Source organism: Candoia aspera, chromosome 6 (genome assembly GCF_035149785.1).
Source record: "Candoia aspera isolate rCanAsp1 chromosome 6, rCanAsp1.hap2, whole genome shotgun sequence".
NCBI classification, from domain to species: domain Eukaryota; kingdom Metazoa; phylum Chordata; class Lepidosauria; order Squamata; family Boidae; genus Candoia; species Candoia aspera.
Window position 1 is genome coordinate 49,896,664 of NC_086158.1, and position 21,646 is coordinate 49,918,309.

The window sequence follows — 21,646 nt, forward strand, 5'->3', positions numbered from 1 at the left end:
GCAAGGATATCACATGACCACAACTTGCAACTTCTTGCCGGCCTCCCACAAGCAAAGTCAAAGAAAAGCCAGCTGGAAGTTGCTAGTGCTGGGTGGTGTGCAAGCAGTACTAGGAGTGAGGCAGGGGGTGCTGCAGCTGAGTGCGTGAAGGCTGGGGGAGGGAGTCTCATACTCTGTAGCAAGGCTCCTCAGGAGAAAAAGCAGTGGGAGCAACTTGCAACTTTCCCTGCCAGCCCACTGACTTTGCTTGCAGGAAACCAGCAGGGAAGGTTGCCAATGGTGATCACATGACTGTAGGATGCTGCCAACTATCATGTGAGCTGGTTGCCAAGAACCTGGATTGTGATCACATGACTGGGGGTGGTGCAATGGCTGGAACTCTGAGAACCTAGCATAAGTACTACTCGTTCAGTGCTGTTGCAACTTCAAACAGTCGCTGAACGAGTGGCCGTTAACTGAGGACTACCTGTAGTTACAATTTCAAAGAAATTATAAAACAGTGAAATATTTCTCAGATAACGTAATTTGTGGAAACTTCTTGCTAATGTTTCTGGGATTATATGATGTTTTAGTCCTCTTACCACTGGACTAAAACAAAAACACCTGTCTGTGAACAGATTCCTTGTTTTAGGGAAGCTTTATGCTTTTAAAGAATGTTTGCTGTGACTAGTTAACTTGTTCCCCTAAAACAAGCCAGGACTACAGGGTAAACTATATTCCTGCAGCTACATTCCAGGTTGTTAGAATAATGAAGCCGGCTGGATGACTTCGGGCCAGTTGCCCTCTCTCAGCCCAACCCACTTCACAGGTTTGTTGTTGTGGGGAAAACAGGAGGCAGGAGTATTAGGCATGTTTGCTGCCTTGAGTTGGCAAACAGATGGAAAGATAGGATAGAAATATAATAATAATACTAGTACTAACCAAGTCTGAACCTGCTTAGCTTTCTAGAACAGCCAAGGTTGGATAGTTGTGCCGCCTTCTATGGGCATTTATGGATTTGATGACCTTTATTTGGGACAGACATTGGGTATCACTTTTTGATCAACTTTTAATCTATTTGGCAATCTATTAAAATTCCACACTTCAAATTATATAGCAAGGTTAACTGGAAAAAGCAGGTACTACAAATCCCATTTTTATTAGTACAGAAAAGATCTACAGAATTGTATTTTCTTAACATTTGCTTTGTTTTTGATATCTCCCTTCACTTGTAGAAAAGTCTGTCCACAGGGTATGGTGGATGGAAAAAGCAGTAGGGCATGTGTATGTACAGTATGTGTACACACAGATACACACAAAACCTCACAGGCCAAAAGTTACTATTTTAACATTTCAAGCCCTAAAAGGCGTATAGTCTACCATCTAACAGATTATCGTTCTCATTATAAATTTGTCCATATACTAGGATCTTCAGAAAAAAAAACCTTAAGACACATCTTTTTAAGCAGGCATTCCTAAAGGAATTCTTTGTTTTATTTTAATTGTGCTATTTTAGCTTATTTTCTGTCTATATTTAGTGGCTGCCTTGACTGTTCTGTTTGTTTAGAAAGGCAGAATAGCTGACAATACTTTCAGTGAAATAAATCATTGCTCAAAACTGTTAAGGCATAGATGTGATCTTGCTTTCATGTTAACAAGAGCCAGTTTTTTATTCTGGAGCAGATGGTTTACTGCAGTGCTTAAAATTGTACCCTCATTTATGGGCAAATACAGATTGAGAGGACTTCTTAATAATATACACCAGGAATTTGGAGAGTTTTCACTCATTGATTGATACTAAAGGCAAATTTAGTCATTTTTCATGATTTACTGAACTATGCATCAGCTTCTGCAACTCATAGACAGCAATACAACAGAGAAGGTCCAACAAGAACCTGTCCAAAAAAACAAACAAAACACTTCAGTCAACACATCATCTAGCATAACTTCTATTTAAGACCCAATTCTCCCTTATGAAATGAGGTAAGAGGTGTACAGGTAGTCCTCATTTAACAACTGTTCAAAGTTATGACTGTAAAAAAAAAGTTTTTTGACCAATCCTTGCTTTTATGACTGTCACAGTGTCCTGTGGTCATCCGATTGCCATTCGTGTGCTTTGCAATTGGCTTGTGACAAGCAGTTAATAGAGAATGCGTAAGTAAAATTGTAACTCGCAGTCACATGTTTTGCTTAGTGAATGCAGGGCTTCACTTAGTTACCAAATTAGAAGTAAGGTTGTAAGCCCATCACAGCCACGTGATTTTCTGCTTAGCGACCACAGTGCTTAGTGACTGAGTTGCCAGTCCCAATTGTGGTTGCTAAGCGAGGACTACCTGTAGACACTAGATAGAAATAAAAATATGCTCACTGGTGGATATCAGAAGTGACAGAAAAGTTCTTCATTAAGTGAGGAACTGCAAAATTCAAAGTAAGTGACTATATATTACCAGATCGAAAACAAAGTAGGGTAAGCCTCAATATATTTACTAGAAATAACTAATATAGGTAGACTTTGCTTAGTGACTGCCTTGGGCAGGGACCGTTTGAAGCTACAATAGTGATGAAAAAGTAACTCTGTGACCAAAGCCGTTTATGACCTTCACAGTGTCTCTGTCACATGTTTGCCATTACAGTCGGTTAGTATGCATTGTCCTGTGCCTAACCCATTTTTCTTCTTTTTTCTCCTCCCCACAGAGGAGAGATTGCCTAAACAAGCAATCTCTTCCTGAGCTGCTTTTCTCTGCAGCACAGCATGTTCCTAAAAAGTGCTAATCACAGGTAAACAAGCTTAGTTCTGTGACTGCCTGTAACTGACAAGACTTTAGTTAGTTTCACATCTTTGGCTTTGGTTTGCTTCCTAAGTAGCTGGGGGCTCAGAGCCAGAGCATGCTAGGCAAACAGCTGGTGCCAATGCATTCCTTTCAATGTGTATTCCCCATTGTGTGCCTACTTACTCACTTGAAATCCCTTCCTCTCCAATGAATGCAAATACTAACATCAATTCCCTTGCTAATTATTCCAGCTCCAGGGTGAGCAATCCAAAGGGCAGGGGAGTGAGGGAAAAGGGCTACAAGATTTGCCCTTTTACCCGACTTCCTTGTGAGTCGAGTTCCAGAAACCTTCCCCATCACTGGGCTCACTCGGCCATTTGGGGTTGTATCCTTATGATGCAGTAAAGCAAAGGAAAGCTAAAGTAAAACTGTAAGCACAGTTGTGGTCACATGATTTTCTACTTTGTGACCACATCACTTAGCAACCAAGTTGCCGGTCCCAATTGTGGTTGCTAAACAAGGACTACTTGTAATTAAACCCTTTTCTTAGGTGAGCTCCATAAATTTCTGTAACTAGAAAACTAGGAAAGGCTGCATTGGATATATTTTAGAGATATTAAGGTCCAGTGTTGCTAGACCTAGATTACTGTTTATTCACACTTACTTATTTTTGTGAAACTTCCTTCTTAGGTTTCCTCATTTTAAATCCCAGGATGATCATTAGAATGCTTCCATATGTAAGTAGCACATACTAAAAACAGAATACGTACAGGTCAGATCAGCCAAAATTTCAAAGGGATACTGTAAAGTTATAATGGTGGATACTTACATTTCTTCTGCCTACTAATGTATAGCTATTGAAGTATTTCTTAAATCCTGTAAATTGGTGTTGTGTTCCAGAATCATGTCCTGCCATTATTGCTTGGCCTAGATGCAACAGAAATTAATCTTAATTTCAATTTAAAACAATTTTGTTCCTTTATATACCTCTGAATCTGAGGCATTTCTAATACATAACAAAATCACTAGTAACTAGTAAACAAATAACAACTTTTATATTTATTTTATATTTATATTGTTAAGAATACTGTTTTTATTGTATTTTAACCTGTATTTATTTTAGTTTTATTGTAAACCGCCCAGAGTCACTCTTTGAATAAGATGGGTGGTGACAAAATTCAAAATATAAACAAACAAACAAACAAACTAGCATCTACAGAGCAGCTTTACTTGCAGCTTGTACTGCACCTGAAACCTGATAAGGAGAGCCCGTGCATATTTAGCCCAGGACTGAAGCAGGTATGCAAAGAACAAATTAAATTTAACTGGTAGAACTATTACTGATTCCAGTAATACATGTTTTGGACAGGGTTGCACTCTTCCTTGAGGATCAGGTTTGGGTCCTCCTAGATCCAACCCTGGTGCAGAATAACACTGACACCAGTAGGAAAGAGAGATTTTTATCAGTTTTGGCTGATAAATCAACTGCTTTCATACCAGGAAGAAAGAGACCTGGCTTCAGTATCTGATGTACCAGTAAACCTCAAGGTTGGATTACTGCAATGTGTCCCTTGGGGCAGCAGCCTTTCAAGATAATTTGAAAGTTACACCAGCACAGAGTGCAGCAGAATGCACAGCACCTCTTGAAGATCCCACTTTCGAAGTTGAAGCAATCCCTATCCTTATTACAGTACAGGAGGGGTTCAAAACATACTTATTAACTTAGGTCTTCAATATTTTAATTGTTTTAAAGTACATTGTTTCAAAGTTTTAATTATATTTTTCATTTTAATTTTATTCCTGTAGGATGCCCTGAGTCATTAAGGGGCAGAGCAACATTGAATGAATGAATGAATTACATGCTCTGTCTACTACAGTAATGAAATACCCTTTAGATATTTAAATATTCAAAAATTATGAAGATGAACTAAATTTAAGAATAATGCTTTTAAAAATTTAGACCAGGCTTCTAGTTAGCCATGCTTAATAAAAGATACAATCTGTCATGAGTACTGATGGTGAGCAGGAGGGGGCCTCTATCCAGGGGGGAAAATGCATGCGTAGTACTGAGGAGTTAAGCAGCCATTCAAAGAGACACAGATCAGACCCGCCTTAACCTTTGGGGTTTATCTGTCTGGGTTTTTCCCACGCTTCTTCAGTTTGTTAGGATTTTCTGTCTAATGTAGCAGTAATAAAGTACTAGAGACCTATTCCTTGTCTCAGCGTGGTTCCTGGCTGTTAGGACAAATCTCATGAATTAAATAATCAAACTCCTCCGGCTGATGAAACAACCAGGTTTTTACTAGTTATCAGTAAAAAAAACAAAAAAATCTAGCCAGGTGGAAAGTGGCCAATCAACACAGCAGGAATGCTATTCCGGGGGGTGGGCAGCCACTGAGAAGGCATGCTGACAAGTCCCTGAAGGTAACAAATCTGTAATTAAGGGGACACATAAATCACCTGCCCTATTGGATCCTATCAGGTGGACAGATGTTACTGGGAGAAAGCTGTTCCAGATAACTGGGCCCCAAAATATGAAAATCTGCAAAGTGACCAGCACCTTGAATTACACCCAGAAATCAACAGGTATCCAATGTAGCTCTTGGAAGAGAAGTGTGTGTGTGCCTGGAGGTGCCAATCACTACCCAACCACTGCAGGTTGCAAATTCTCATACAGAGCTCATTGCAATAGTCCAGTTGAGGGTGACTAAGGCATAAGTAACAGTAATACATTTCATTCCAAGAAAGAGTACAACTGAGACACAAGATGAAGCTGTACAAAGATCCTCTTGGCTACAACTGCCACCTGCTCCTTGGGCAGGAGCTTTGAGTTCAAGGGGATCTCTAAACTGTGAATCAGTTCTACCTGTTCAGAGTTAACAATGGAATCTCATTGAGATTGATAGGTCTTGGAACCCAATGACACTCTGTCTTGCTGGGATTGAGTCTTGACAGCATCACTTATTTGACCAGGGGTTGAGATGTATATCATCAGCGACCTGATGAAAGATCTCAACCAGCCACTTCACATAAATGTTGAATAGGACTGGGGAGAGAATCGCGCCCTGCAGCACCCCTTCACCAATTAAAGAGCCTAGGGCACGATCACTCACCCTGCAGACTGGAGCCTTCCCCCAAACCTTGGAGATGACACCAAAGAATACTGTGATTGATGGTCCTGAAAGCAACTGAGAGATCAAGCAGGACCAGAATTCATAAATCAATGCCATCTCTATGCTGAATGTGGACCTAAAATCAGACTGAAATATGTCCAGATAATGTTTCTTAAAGGATCCTCTACAGTTGAAGCTCAGCCACTTTTTCTCCATCAGAGAATTGTTAGTCCTCCCACTGGAAGCCTTCATCAAGTTGTTAGTGCTAGACAAGACAGCGCACATGATCAAGACCTCTAACCTCTCCTGCAGTGTTTTTTTGCAGTGGACCAATCTGTTCCCCAGTACCATCAAAAGCAACTTGGTGAGAATTGAGATACTATTGCCTAGCTTCATCTTCTCCCAGGCTTACTACACCTCCAGTAAAAATAAAAATAAAAAGGGAAGTTGCATGCAACTAGGAGAGGGGGCTACAGTACATAATAGGGAACAAGATAATGTTCTGCTTGTACTTGTTGCTGGGATGTGGGGTTGTGTTGATTGTGGCATAGGAGGATGTAGTGGGTATTTCTTAGAGCTCCAACTTTGGTTAGCCAGTAACATAAAAAGCAAGATCAACTGTGTTGACAGTTTTTTTAGAAAGCAAACATCCTATTGGGATAATAATTTTTTAAGGGTCAGTTAACATTTTACAAAATTATGAATGTTTTAGTTTATGACGATTCTTCATCTCCCCAGATATGGGGCAAAAAAAAGTCATAGCATTCAAAACATCTGTACCAGATTGCAGTGAATAGAAATGTCTGGAGATACACAAATTGCTAGATCCATCCCTTTAGGATTTGAAACACAGAATACAGGGGTGGGGGAAGAATAATTCAATCAATCCAATACAACAGTTAAAGCTAAGTAATCTGTTATACAAAAACAACTTACCAAGTACCTTTCTAACTAGATGAGCACAGGTAGATTCCTTTTCCACCTGAATATGTATCCACTTAAGAACAGGAAATCTGAAATATGAAGGAGATGGCTCACCTCTTACAGATACAAGACATACAGCACTGCACAAACATAAACTGAATCAATATTTTTTACCAATCAGCCAGCTTTTGCCCTCCTGGTGCCCTTCAATGTGTTGGACCTTAATTCCCTTAAGTTCAAGCTTCTGTCGTGTTGCCTGATACAGTAATTATATGAGCTGTAATTCAAAATAACTGGAAGGCTCTGGTTGAGAAGGACGCTATAAAAATTACTACGTTTGCAGAAGCATGCACAATCTTTCAAATAATTGTTTAAATCACAGAACTTTTAAACCACGCAGAAAAATGGTATTCATGAGCTATTCATATATTACAATGGAAAAAATTTAACTTACTTCAAAGCATGCTGAGAAATATTACTCCCTTTTACAAAAAGTACCAATAACAAGACAAGGAGGCACCCACCGCGTTTTCTATCCACTCCTTTCTCCCGGTATCAACGGCTCAATGCCCTTCACATACAAAATGGCGTCATTCAATTAACCAACCTTCCCATCTATCTTTGATACGCTAGGGAGCGAGTTTGTTCATCTAAACCGGAACTGTACCCAAAAGCTGTTTTTTATTGGTTGATGAATATGCTCGTCAAATTACCAGTTCCTACCTTTTGTGACGGCGATCTGTGCCGTTGCTCTATGGTTGCTTGGTAATCAGCTGCACTTCCCTTTACCCTTTTCCGGCATCGTTTTACATTCCGGGTCAAGGAACAAATTGTGTCTTTTCTTCAAGCGTGCGATTGATGCGTTAAAGTAAGTGTGAGGAATTAAGATGGGTTATTTGGAAAAGGTGGGGAAAAGAAGAAGAAATGGAGTGGGACGTAGAGAGTGAAGGCTTACTGAACTGGGAATGGAGGAAAAAAGCAACGTGCGTTTCACGTGTTGAACTTGTGTAGACAACAAGAGTTGCAGAGTGGATTTATAGTGTCCCCTGAAATAACTATGTTTCCCAGCATCTTTTTTAGTTTCCGCAGAGTGCCTTATATGCATAACTGGGGGAATGTGATTTTATGTTTATAAAATGTTTCTGTTTATGTTTCTCTAGTAATCTAAGGTGAAGTGATGTTACCCATTCCTGCTTTAAGATCTGCTTATTGTGAAGATACCCTTTTGGTGTCCCCATTATTTACTGCAGCCGTTCATTGTGGCTCCTGATTATCCTCCTATTTCAACCCTTTACTTTGGTAACTGCATAAAAAAATCTTATGCACAAAAGAAACTGCCTTCAACCCCACCATGGCTGGAATAATGGTTTCAAATGCTTGCAGATCACCTTTTAAAATTCTAACCCTTTTAAATTGTGCAATGGCTAGAAATCAGTATATAAGTATTTTTTCTGGAAGAGCAATTGTATCAGTTCCCGCCTGTTACACAGCTATTGAAGGTCTGGAGTCTTAGTTGAGCAAGGAAGCTTTCTAACCGTATAAGAATCAATAATAGATTATTCATAAAGAAATGAGTAAAAGGTTGAAGTCTGTACCTTACAAAAAAGATTGGGACTCTTAAAATCCTGCTATCTTGTGCAGGAGAGTGACTACATAAGGTTGAATTGTATCCGACCTAACAATTTACTCTGTGCCAGACTTTACCACGTGTTCTGCTTCTGTGATGCTAATAGGTAATATATGTAGCACTCAATAAGGACTAAGTATGTACCTCATAGGCCATTCCAAACAGTGAACTAATCATACCTTTTTATGAGGAAGGGAGAAAAGCATTTTGCAGAATGCTTGTTTTATAAGCAAAGTGCATTTTATTTGCTCAACGTGAACTGTAATATGGTGAAAAAAGCATCCTGTTTTCTTATTCATTTTTAATTTTTTTTTTAAATCATGGAATCAATGCTTGCTGTGGGTTGCTTTGGATTGGACACAGTTCTGTGCCAGAAAATAATAACAATGATAGTTAATGTTAGGAAGTATTAACAAACTAAAGTAAATTTTGTTAATATTAGAAGCAACAGTTTGTATGGCAATTTTATGCTGATAATAAGATATAAAAAATGGCTTGTTAAATGTTTGAGAGGCAAGCTGAGGTTCAAATAATTCTTTTGAAGCAGACACATAGCAAAGACACATGACTGTTACTTTCCTTCCCTCTTGCAAATTCAATTTTATTTTTACTGAACTATAAGAATTATTTCTATAGGTAATAGTAATAGGCACACTATGATGCAGTGCAAGGGATTTTCAGAATCTAGATTAAACCTTAAGAATTCCCAAGAGATTTTTCCTAAGAAAAGCTCATCTTTACTTTTTCAATATGAATTCAATAGCTGATCATAAATAGTTGTGCAGTTGTCACTGTTTTACAAATTGAAAAGTTTTAGCTTAATGAGTCATAGATAATCCTCTGTCAGTCCTGACACTCAACTAGCCATTGTGGAACTACAGCTTACTGAAAATAGGGAACTACTGTTAAACCATTTCAGTTCTAGAATATATTTATCCTTTCAGTATGTAGTTAATTAAAAGAAAATGTCTATGGTTCCTCTGGTCCAACCTACCTGAACTTAGTTATTGACCAAGAATTGTCTCTTGATCAATGTCCCAGAATACATTGGCCTTCCCTTATTTCATGTCTTTTAGGTGTTTTGAACTCCATGGCTGTGTATGATATGTGGATCAAATATATATCTGGATGGTTCCAATTTTAGGTGACTGTTAGAATGGCCAGAGAGCTAACATTTTCAAAAATGAGTCAAATGTCTTACATGCTTATGATTTAATATCTGTGTCATCTCATTCCTAAAATGAAAGGATGTTTATGTTGTATGATTTTGTCCTGATGAGTGATTTATAAATTCTAATAGTTTAGTTTCCTTTCATATAGAAAGACGACCATGTCATCTATAGAAGAGAATTTCCCAAGAGGCGGTACACAGAAGAAAGGACAGGAAGAAAAAGCAGTCAGACAACCAATAGTAGACCAAGATAATTTATTCAAGGTATGCAAATTTTGAACATCTGAACCTATCTTCTATTGGCTCAGACTGTTGATACGTGTAACTAATTTTGTGACTGATACCAATTGTCTAATTTCCTGGATTTCTTATATGTGACCTTTTAAATTTGAGATGCAAAAAATTGTTTTTGGGTCTGCATACAGTGCATATATTTTCCATGAAGTATGGCTCCAAATGTTTGAATTGACATTGTTTATAGGAAAAGTTTATTGTGAATTGCTAGTTAATATGGGAACACTTTCAAAATGAAGGTGGGACAGAAATATATATGTCTGTGTATATATACAGTTAATTTTTCCATTGAGCTTAAATCTTTATCTTAGTATGAAACTTTAGTGGTTTATTTGTTTATTTATTAATTTTGTACTCTGGCACTATTACAGAGACTCTTGAAGCTTCACATACATCAGCAGAAATACATTAAAATTATATAAAAACAAATAATCACACTATAATCAGTCAATCTGCTGGTATCTTTCATTAACTAATCTTCCCAAAGGCTCTCTGAAGTAACTAGAGTTTGTAATAGTTTGCAGAAAGCTAATAGAATGGGGGGCAGATCAGATTTCTGGGAGAATGGGGTTCCAAAGAGTAGCTGCATCCACAGAAACATTGGATATATCAGCCTCCACCTCATTTCCTCATAAAGGTGAGGGATCATGAGCAGGTTCTCCCAAGGTGTCAGACAAGCTGAAACTGGGCAAGGAAATGTGTTTGGATAAATGATTGTTTAGACTTAAGTGTTGAATCTCCTGATAAAGTTTGGTTCTGATTACATACAATCAGATGAAGGAAACTAGAGACAGACTGTTACAATATTTCATTGTATTTATTCATGGTTGATTTTTTCTAATTAATAACAAGCAATTTTCAAAAGGTTAGTCCTCAAACTACTTACACATAAGTGTACCATTGAAGACTATGGCTGAAATGAAAATTTACTAAACTAATTCACAGGTCCAACAGACACTTTGACCCCCAAGATAATTTTAAAACATTTGTCTGTTTTTATTATTTAACTTTGTATTTTTGTTTCTCCTGCATTTGATCTTAATTTTGTAATGGTTGTAACTGTTCTTTGTCATCTTAAATGGTATGTGTGTCCTAAAGGGATGGGATATAACATTTTATATAAACAAATTACTTTTATACAAAGGAGATTGCCATGTTATTTGGCCATATATCATCTGCAGTCACTCCAGGATGATTCCTGTAATACCTACCAGTTTAAATCAAATCAAGTTTATTACAGCCCTAAGGCCAGATACACTCAAAATATCTAGTAGTAATAATCTTACATTTATACACACACACACACAGTTGTAATCAACATTATTCAACCCCCATTGCAAATGAAGTTGATTGTCAAAATGTACAGACTTTCAGATGTTTGCAATGAACAAATCAAACAAAAGCAATTGAAATAGCTCAACACAACGAATGCTTCGAGTGGTATCCCCAAAGTCAACTGAAAATGCAACTTATCATGACTTCTCCAGTCTCAAAATTATTCAACCCCTTCATGGCAAGCATCTTCAGTACTTAGTAGAGCATCCTTTTGCTGTGATGACCTGCTGCAAACGAGATGCATAGCCAGACACCAGCTTCTGGCAGCGTTCCTGAGGAATCTTAGCCCATTCCTCATGAGCAATGGCCTCCAGTTCAGTAATATTCTTGGGTTTGTGTGCTGCAACCTCCTTCTTCAAATCCCACCAGAGATTTTCTATGGGGTTCAAGTCAGGTGCCTGTGATGGCCACTGTAGAATCTTCCAGGACTACTTCTGCATCCAAGCCTTAGTGGAATTTGAGGTATGCTTGGGATCATTGTCCTGTTGGAAGGTCCAATGACGCCCAAGCTTTAGCTTCCTTACAGACAGCATGACGTTTTCTCCTAGGATTTCCTGATACTTCAATGAATCCATCTTGCTGTCCACATACTGCAGGTTTCCAGTGCCAGAGGATGCAAAGCAGCCCTAGAGCATCACTGAGCCACCACCATGCTTAACTGTAGGCAGAGTGTTCTTTTCAGCATATGCTTCATTCTTCTTCCTCCAGACATACCGCTGATCCATCAGGCGAAGAGGTTCCAGTTTTGTTTCATTGCTTCACAGAACAGAATCCCAAAACTTCTGTGGCTTATTTATATTATTTTGAGCATATTGGAGCCGACTTTTCTTGTGCTTTTGGGTCAGTAGTGGTGTATGTCTTGGAGTTCTGGCATGGGAACCTTCTGTGTTTAGTATGCGCCTTACTGTGCTCACTAAAACCTCAGTGCCTGTTGTCACCAAGTCTTGCTGCAGGTCTTTTGCAGTCACTCGAGGGTTTCTCTCCACCTGCCTTCTCAGAAATCTGGTTGCAGCCATTGACAGCTTCCTTTTTCTGCCCCGTCCAGGTAGTGTAACCACTGTTCCTTTAACTTTGAACTTGCAAACTATGCTTCCAGCAGTGTCTCTAGGAACATTCAGTGCCTTCACTATTTTTTTGTATCTTGTTCCTTGTTTGTGAAGGGCGATGATCTCTTCTCTTACCTTTTTGGACCATTCTTTTGACTTAGCCATACTGTATTTCTAACATGCAGTCAAACGTGACATTCAACAAACCCTTAGCTAGTTCAGGTATTTCGTGTGTTCCAGCTCAAGCACACCTGGTGCAACTAATGAAACCCTTGATCAGTTGCATCAGGTGTGCTTGAGACAACCCTTGTTTTGCATACTGTATGTGTGCTGTTGTGACGGATTCTATTCAGGGGGTTGAATAACTTTGAGACTGGAGAAGTCATGATAAGTTGCATTTTCAGTTGACTTTGGGAACACCACTTGTAGCATTCGTTGTGTTAAGCTATTTCAATTGCTTTTGTTTGATTTGTTCATTGCAAACAGCTGTAAGTATGTACATTTTGACAAACAACCTCGTTTGCAATGGGGGTTGAATAATTTTGATTACAACTGTATATATACATACATTCTCTCTCTCTCTCTCTCTCTCTATCTATCTCTATCAGAAAAACAATAAGTATGATAGGATCTAAAATGAGTTAAGAATAAAGATACTAAATAAATCAAAATAAAATACTATTTTAAGAAATTTTAAACCTAAGTAATGGCGTGGCGTATCGTGCAGATGATAGCAGTTGCTCCAGGGTGATTCTTGTAATACCTGCCAGTTAAAAAGATGCTGTACCACAAGCTTTTATCTTTGCACTGTCTATTACAGCGTATACTTCCTAGTTAAGCTAACTGTTGTGTATAGATCAGGTAAAACTGGTTTACTTAAGCTATGCCTTATTGAAATGAACCAAGATCAAAATAAGCTTTCTGGTTTTGGGCTCATTGAATAGTTCATGGCAGAGTGGGTATGTTCCAGTCCCTTCAATTAAACAATGTCATCTATTGAAACCCAGAAAACCTACCTTCTCTGTCACAGCACCTGCTTGCTGGAACAATATTCCCCCAGATATTTGTATGGCTCCCACCCAACAATGTAAAAGAGGTCTTTGGAAATCTGGCTGTTCCCATGGTGTAGACTTCAACTCCCAGGCTGGGGAATCCTGGGAGTTGAAGTCTACACATCTTAAAGTTGCCAAGGTTGAGAAACACCACTATACCCTAACATGGCTCTGCTCCTACAATGTAGAAGATAATAGATCACTCAAGCCCAACTCTCAAGTAACACATTTTAATAATATTGAACTGTGTGTTAGAGTTATGTGCAAACTAGCCATAATCTTTTAACTTTTTTTCTATTTTGTTTCCTGAAGCTTGCATTGATGGGTGGCTTTTCTTTCCCAATTACTAACCTCTATAGAATTCGGGAAGCAACTTCTTTTGTATTTCTTTTATATAATCTATTTTAGACTCAACATGAAGAAGTAACTCGGAAAAGAAAGAAAAAACATGAAGATCAAAAGGAGCCGAAAAAACTCAAGTCTGAAAAGAAAGCTCTTATAAAAACCAGAGCTAAAGAATTTGAACTTTTGACAGCAGAGGTTGGTTGGGAATTTGCGCTGTAATTTATCTGTTATGCTATGACATACAATTCTACTTCACTAGCCAAATTGAATCTAGCAGATAATAAGTCACCATGATAAAATAATTCATAAGCCCAGTTTACATGGCATGATATTGAATGAACCTTGGTTGGTTAGGTTTGCACAAGGTACTAAGGACACAGATAAACCACATGTTGGTAGAAGAGAGATATGTGAATCCAGCCATAGTTTGATTATGTACAGTCTGAAGCCCTGGACCCAAATGTGGTCCTCTAAACCCAGAAGAAAAATTGTTAAATGCGTAATTGGAGAATCATATTAACAATATTTAATTACATTTTAATGCAAATGCAATCGAATACTCCACTACTTTCTCAGTATTGCCTGCTCCACATCACTCAAAGAACAAATGCAGCCCTCGGTATAAAACAAGTTATAGATCTTTGATCTTGAAATGGTGACGTGGTTTCCCTTCCCCAAAACTGAATTTTGGGCTTTCTTGCATCTCCTTAAATTCATACATTATCTGTACTAACAGAAGCTTGGTGTGCAGAACATCTGTAAAAGTATCCCTGTGATAGTTGCTTATTTGTGTTTGCTTGTTTTTAACAGTCGCTTACAGAGGGAACACTGCTCTTAGGATGTGTGAAACAGAGTAATCGATTTGATCTGGTGATCAGCTTGCCAGATGCTCTTACTGGGTTTGTACAAATAACGTGCATATGTGATGCCTATAATCAACTGCTAAATGAGCAGGTGGCCACTGATGAACCTGTGGAGGTAAGACATGATGTGGAATTGATTGATGAAATCCATAAAGCAGGCTTTCATACTTGCCTTGTTGTTTGCTTTGCAGAATCTTTTGTTGTAGAATATGATAAAGTTCTTAATCAAACCACCTTTGGATCTGCTAAATCCATTTCTTGAATACTTTAACGAAGTGGTGTTTGTTTGCCAAAAGAATTGAGAACAGCCATTGTCATTAGCATATCTGTACCATTCTTGATCTTAATTGTGATACATTTGCTGTGAGTCCAGTCTGGAACACAATTTGCTAGCAATGTCAAAATACATTTAATTTACTTAACATATTCTGGGGAAAAAAACTTCATTGTATTGTTTACTATGAAACACAGTGTTTGGTAGAAAATACCTTGCCACTGTTTGAATATCTTTCATTATTTTGGTCTTGAATCTTTGAATTTTTTTTTGCAGGAACTGAATTCTCTCTCAGACTTGTTCCCTCCAGGAATGTTAGTGAGATGTGCTGTGGTGGGCACAGAGAAGAATATTGTGGGGCACCAGAGGATACAGTTAACCATTAATCCAAAAGATGTCAACAAGGCTTTGAATCCTACAGCTTTGAAAACAGGCATGGTATGAAACTAAAGAAATTCCTTCAGTTTATTTTACGTATTCATTAAATGTACTGTTTCTTCAAAATTGTTTGAGGCAGTTAGAAAAATAAAAACGTTTTGTTAAATGGTAAACAAAGAGCGACTACAAATTACAGCAGTGCAGCTAAAGACAACAACGGCGGCTAAAAAGAAATCAAATTCCAAAACTACATTTTTATTTGTAGAATTTTGTAAGAAAATTCAGAGAAGCAGCATTAAAGACAGTACATAGTGATTTAAAATGCTGGAATATACAGACATGTTGGTGAGGTAATAAAAAAGTGTTAGGTATAAGATCTAAGGCATAGATTCCATGGGAAACCACCTGACAGATTCTTGACAGCTAGAGTATCTGCTGTTATAAAATGGATTTGTCTTGAGTATTTTACCTTTTATTTTAATATTGGGGAAAAATAACTAAAATCCCCCCTCTCCCCAATAAGCTGCAGTTCTTTCATTAGTTAGGTGCCATTTTTATAGAATAGTAGTGCAGCTGAAACATTTTAAATTAAAGAGCAAGTGGAAGAGAGAAGTCTGTTTTTGTGTGCATATGTTTTAGTGGATTGGGGGATTTAAAGGGCAACATGAATATCCTCAGCTTTGCAGAAGCTTAAAATACTCATTTTTCCCTCAAAAATACAAAAAAGGAGGGCAGGAATCAGCATGATGGGAAATTTGTAATTTTGTTTATCTTTTGTAATCTTGTTATAGAATAAAATAAAATTTGGAACAACAAAAAACAGGTTCCTGAAACCTCCCATCCCAAAAGAGGTCTAAAATTTTTGGCCTCCCATCCTGGAGGTCTTAGGCAGATTGCCAGGGTGGGGAGGGCTATAAAAGGGAGTATGTGATCCATATGCTGCATTCCCAATTTAAAAGCTGTGATGAAAATAAAAACCCTCCCTTGCTCTAGTATTCCCATTTGGGGAAAGGCTTTCTCTACCTAAGTTTGGTTGTCTTTATCATCCTTCCCTATCTGGTATTCTTCATATGTGTTGGTTCCAGTGATCTCCAGCCAGCACAGATCATGAAGAAAGCTGATACAAAGGCAGATTAGCCACAGTGCTTGAAATCTGGGGAGAAACTGATTGCTTTGTATTCTGCCACAAGTTTAATTGATTTTGGACAAAGGGAGGATGTAGGAGAAGAAATTTGAACTTGGTCAAGCACTTTAATTATTTTGCTGGTTTTTTCTTGATTGTTCAAGACAAATATTTTCTTTCTTTCCTCCAATGCTGAAGTTGAATCCTATGTTACTTGGAGATCTGCCACATAATTAACTTATGGCTCTCTCCTCTACTAGACCTTACCCTTTTAGGTTCTTTCATTATTTTAAAAAATAAGTAGACATGCAGCAAAACACTGGCCTCTAGCATAATTTTTATTAGCAAGAATGCCTCTGCTTTCCACATATTCTCCATAGCTATTCTTAGAAAATAAAAATGGTGGGTAGCTGCACTCACTACTGTGTTGGAAGTCTGTCTGGCTTCTGAAAAAAATACGAGTTTATCATAATATCATCCCGATTTATGATAAAAAAGACTAGCTCTGGAGTTGAACATGACAGGGAATAACCCTTTATAAATACAAACTTAAAATATAAATAGGTATTTGTGGCTAGCCATGATCACTGTGGCAGTCATTGTGTCAGTAAGATCCTAATGGCAATCATTTTGTGAGAATACCCATAGTATTCTAAACTCCAAAAAGATTAGCCAACCCTCTTCTGCAATCAGGGTGGTTTCAGGCAGTTACGAATGCAGGTTTATATTGTGGAAGTCAATTACCTTTTCCTCTTCAGCGAAACTTAGTAAGTGAGAAAAGGTGGGGAACAAAGAACAGTATGAATATCTCTATATATCTCTCTAACATGTTTAATTCAACATTTCTTCTCTGAACAGCTACTCTCTGGATGCATATCTAGTATAGAAGACCATGGTTACCTTATTGATATAGGTATTCCTGGAACAAAAGCATTTCTGCCTCGGCAGAAAGCCCAGGGTTATCTGCAGTCACTCAACAAAGGTAAAACTTTGCATGGTTGTATTGAATGCAGGACTGGAGGGAGAAGTAGGTGATTCTAAGGATTATGGAAGCTTAGCTGTGAAAATGAATAATGACAAAAAACACTGCAAAGTTGTTTGTGTGTGTATATTTAAATCAATGTACAATAGCTATTTTCCATGTTTGACCAACTTCTCTTACTTAGGTTTTCTAATGCAAGGCCTGTTTGTTTTTTGCTTATTTAAATATTTATTTCTCACTCATGTGAAATTGGTGAATTAATGAAATAGCAAGTGCTATTATCCTGCTATGCTAATAACAGGAATATTATAGGAAATAATTGCTGATGAGAGATTATATTCTGTATGCTGGATTTATAGGGACTGAACTGAAGATAGGGCAATATCTGAACTGCCTTATTGAAGAAGTAAAAAATGGTGGGAGAATAATCCGCATATCCATCAATCAGTCTGAGGTTGCTTCAGCCATTGCCACAGAAGAACAAAACTGGTCACTCACCAGCTTGCTACCTGGGCTAGTGGTGAAAGCCCAGGTTCAGGAGGTAAAGTCAATTAATGCTCTATTGTTTATATGGTGATAACATGCATAGAAAGGAAAAAGAAAACTGTATTTGTAATGGCCATAACTCAGCAATATTGAGGTTAAAAACAAATTTTGGGTCTATTAATCCAAGGGTCTGAATAGTTAGCAGATATCTGCTTGATTGTAATTCTTATTCTGCTAGACTACTGATAATGTTGGAAAGTATTTAGGCAGGTACTGCTATTTATAAGCCTTCCTACTTAAAACTGGTATGCAATAAATCTGGATTCATTTCATTTCCTTCAAAGTGAGGGTGGGTTTTCAAGTGTATCTCATTTGATTCCTTCCCCAGAACCAAGGGTGGCAAGAATGCATGGTTCTCAAGGAACCTAAGCCCAATTCCATTCAATCTTGGTAAAGGGGGAGTGATTGTGGAGTCCCAAAAAACTTGAAACTGCCTGGCAAGGTCATCCCACATCATGAGGTCAGGCATCAACAATCTGCTGATGATACAATTGTATATCTTGACCTGGGCCTACCAAGTGATGCTGTCAAGGTTCTGGTGTGGTACTTTGGGTGTGTTGGGGTCTGGATAAGAAGGAGCAAGCTTAGGATCAACCCTAGCAAATCTGAATGGCTGGAGTTCATGGACCATTTCTCTCTCAGGATTTTTCAACTTTAGTTCTAAAAGGAACTAGCACACAATTTGGGGTTTTGTCATGGTTGCCTATTCTGACAGATTCAGTCTCACAAGCAGGTACTTAAGGATAACTGATTTATTGAAAGAATAGTGTGCAAATACAAAGAAAGCTGAGAATGAGCAAAAGCACGCCAAATACAAACTAAAAACCCTTGCTTCAAACCCGGTCCCGCCCCGTGCTCCCGCTTAGCAACCACCCCTTCCCAGGTGTTAGCAACCGTCACCCACATCGGCCTGAGAAAGTAACCTTGAACACAGTCAATAACCCAAACATACATTCCACAGTTACAGTAAGGAGATTACAGCCTGGCACGGCTGGAAATCTCCACTCCGCAAACACGGATCAGGAAAGTGACATGCGAAACGTTACGATGTATTCAGAACATTGAAACAATGAACATGACATACCGCCCCCCTTAAAAAAAATGCGAACTTAAGGAGCGGGTTTAGTAGGATAGGCAGCATGAAAATGGGCCACTAAACGAGGGGAGTGAACATCGTGGGCAGCAACCCACTCGGGATGAGGGAAATGTTTCCATCGGACCAGGTATTGCAAAGTAGAACGAAGGCGTCAAGAATCTAGAATCTCCTGGACTTTGAAGTGCTGCTGGCCATCAATCATAACGGGAGCAGGTGGTGGGGGTTGCGGATGCCAGCGATCCGAGTGGTGAAAGGGTTTGAGCAAGCTGCAATGAAAAACGGGATGCAAACGTTTAAGATTATGAGGCAAATCCAACTTAAAAGTCACAGGATTAATTTGGGCCACAATAGGAAAAGGGCCCACGAATTTCGGTGCCAACTTCTTAGAAGGTTGCAGAGATTTAATAAATTTTGTGGAGAGGTAAACTTTATCTCCAACTCTGAAGGGTGGCTGAGGTGCCCGTTTGGTGTCAGCAAAGCGTTTGTAAGCAGCTTGGGCATCAGCAAGAGCTTGTTTTATTTTAGGCCAGGAGTCCCCCAGATGCGCTGCCCAGTCTGCAGGGGACGAAGGAGGAGAGGTTGGGTGAGGCAGTTCAGGAATGGGCACAAAATCTCGACCAAAGACAGTGCGAAAGGGCACCTGACCAGTGCTCTGATGCACTGCATTGTTGTAGGCGACTTCAGCAAAGGGCAGGAGATCGACCCAATTATCTTGTTGATAGTCAACAAAAGCACGCAGATATTGCTCCAGTGTGGAACTAAGCGCCTCCGTAGATCCGTCAGTCTCAGGATGCGACGCAGTGGACAGCGCTTGTTGAGTGCCCACCAATTTCATAAAAGCCCGCCAAAACTGGGAAGTAAATTGTGTGCCTCTGTCAGTCACCAAACGGGAGGGGCTCCCGTGGAGCCTGTACACGTGTACAAAGAAGAGGCGGGCTAGCTGTTGTGCTGAGGGAATGGAAGTGCATGGAATGAAATGGGCTTGTTTTGAGAAGAAGTCCTTTACAACCCAAATCACCGTTTTCCTCTGGCTTGGAGGTAAATCCACGATAAAATCCATAGAAATCTCCTCCCAGGGGTGAGAGGGACTGGCCACTGGTTGGAGCAACCCTTGGGGCTTACCAACCTTCCGTTTAGAGCCAGCACATACAAGACAGGAGGCAACATAGTCTTTAACATCCCGCCTTAGCGTTGGCCACCAGAATTGGCGTCTAACCAAATGGAGCGTTTTAACAAACCCAAAATGCCCAGCCAGTTTGTCATCATGGGAACGGAGCAAAATGTCTTTGCACAAAGCCTCAGGCACATAGAGACGATCGTTCTTCCAAGCAAACTGGCGGTCAAAAGTAACATTGTGTAAATTTGTCTTGCAACCAAGTGTCAGATTTCAATTGGGAAAGAAACTGTTGTTGCAAGTCAGAGGGAACTGGCAGACGTCCCGGACGGGGTGAAAGTGACGCGTCTGGTTGTTGCGCGCGAGTCTGGCTGCGGGTCACAGCTGCCAGACTCAATTGCGGCTCTGTCCATAGTGTACCTATCACATCAGGCACAGTGCTAGAATCTTGGGGTCTGCGGGAAAGTGCATCAGCCAGAAAGTTTTTCTTTCCTGGAATAAATTTTAGCTTGAAATCAAAACGGCTGAAGAATTGAGCCCATCTGATTTGCTTTGGGTTGAGCTTACGAGGTGCACTGAGTGCTTCGAGGTTCTTGTGGTCAGTCCAAACCTCGAAAGGGTGGGTAGCCCCCTCCAACAGATGGCGCCAAATGTCTAAAGCAGCTTTAACAGCAAAAGCCTCTTTCTCCCAAACTTGCCACTGCCTTTCAGTCTCAGAGAATTTACGGGAGAGATAAGCACAAGGCTTCAAACATCCCGACTCATCTGCTTGTAGCAGGAGCGCTCCAATGGAGAAATCAGAAGCATCCACTTGCACCACAAATGGCTTGCTAGGATCGGGATGCTGTAGAATGGGTTCTGCTGTGAATAGCTTTTTAAGCTTGTCAAAAGCCACCTGGCATGCGGGCGTCCATTTCAACAATGCCCCTGGATTCTTTGCCCTCCGTGTGTCCCCCTGCCCTTTAGTTTTAAGTAACTCAGTGAGGGGCAACGCTATCCCTGCGAACCCTTGGATAAACTGTCGATAATAGTTCGCGAATCCGAGGAAACTTTGGAGCTGCCAACACGTGCGTGGTGGCTCCCATGCTAGAATGGCTTCAATCTTAGCTGGATCCATTTCAATACCCTTGTCTGAAATTCTATAGCCCAAATAGTCAATTTGAGATTTATGAAAAGCACATTTGGACAATTTAGCATACAGTTCAGCCTTTCTCAGCTTGCTGAGCACTTGTCTAAGCAGTTTTATATGTTCTTCCATTGTTTCAGTATAGATTAACACATCATCCAAATACACCAAGACCCCTTTGAATAAATGGTCATGCAAGACCTCATTGATCAATTGCATAAACACCCCAGGCGCTCCCGCCAGCCCAAAAGGTAACACTTTATATTGAAAAGAGCCCAGAGGACAATTGAAAGCAGTTTTCCATTCATCCCCCTCCCTTATACGAATGCGGAAATATGCCTCCCTCAGGTCCAACTTAGAGAATATTTTCCCCTTCGCCAGATGTGATAACATGTCTTTGATTAACGGGACGGGATATTTATTCAATATTGAGACTGCATTCAATCCACGGAAATCTGTACATAATCTCAAAGTCCCATCTTTCTTT

At 39.4% G+C, this 21,646-nt stretch overlaps 2 protein-coding genes across 4 annotated transcripts in view; one reads left to right on the forward strand and one right to left on the reverse strand.

Moving 5' to 3' along the window:
- Window positions 1–1,119: 1,119 nt before the first annotated feature.
- Window positions 1,120–7,412, reverse strand: ATP5MK (ATP synthase membrane subunit k). 2 transcript variants are annotated; one of them, XM_063307118.1, is made up of 5 exons: window positions 7,312–7,412; window positions 6,807–6,876; window positions 3,580–3,677; window positions 3,415–3,501; window positions 1,120–1,874 (listed from the first exon to the last, which is right to left on the reverse strand). In XM_063307118.1, the coding sequence occupies exons 3-4, from the start codon at window positions 3,664–3,666 to the stop codon at window positions 3,415–3,417; spliced, it is 174 nt and encodes a 57-aa protein (XP_063163188.1). In that variant the 5' UTR covers window positions 3,667–3,677; window positions 6,807–6,876; window positions 7,312–7,412; the 3' UTR covers window positions 1,120–1,874. The 2 variants fall into 2 exon arrangements, with proteins under 2 accessions (XP_063163188.1, XP_063163189.1); XM_063307119.1 differs by having other exon boundaries at window positions 6,800–6,876.
- Window positions 7,413–7,583: 171 nt separating this feature from the next.
- Window positions 7,584–21,646, forward strand: part of PDCD11 (programmed cell death 11) — a 39,999-nt gene continuing 25,936 nt past the window's right edge. For both annotated transcript variants that reach the window (XM_063307109.1, XM_063307110.1), the window contains exons 1-7: window positions 7,584–7,655; window positions 9,735–9,849; window positions 13,721–13,852; window positions 14,468–14,635; window positions 15,071–15,232; window positions 17,154–17,277; window positions 17,637–17,818. In XM_063307109.1, the coding sequence (XP_063163179.1) occupies window positions 9,745–9,849; window positions 13,721–13,852; window positions 14,468–14,635; window positions 15,071–15,232; window positions 17,154–17,277; window positions 17,637–17,818 (873 nt within the window). In that variant the 5' untranslated portion in view covers window positions 7,584–7,655; window positions 9,735–9,744. The remainder of the gene's footprint in view (window positions 7,656–9,734; window positions 9,850–13,720; window positions 13,853–14,467; window positions 14,636–15,070; window positions 15,233–17,153; window positions 17,278–17,636; window positions 17,819–21,646) is intronic.

Excerpts from the sequence above, each read along its gene's own strand:
- ATP5MK (XM_063307118.1), bottom strand. The coding sequence starts at position 3,666 with ATGGCAGGACATGATTCTGGAACACAACACCAATTTACAGGATTTAAG. Across the intron at positions 3,502-3,579 it reads CATTAGTAGGCAGAAGAAAT|TATGTGCTACTTACATATGG; the intron begins GTAAGTATCCAC and ends TTCTGTTTTTAG.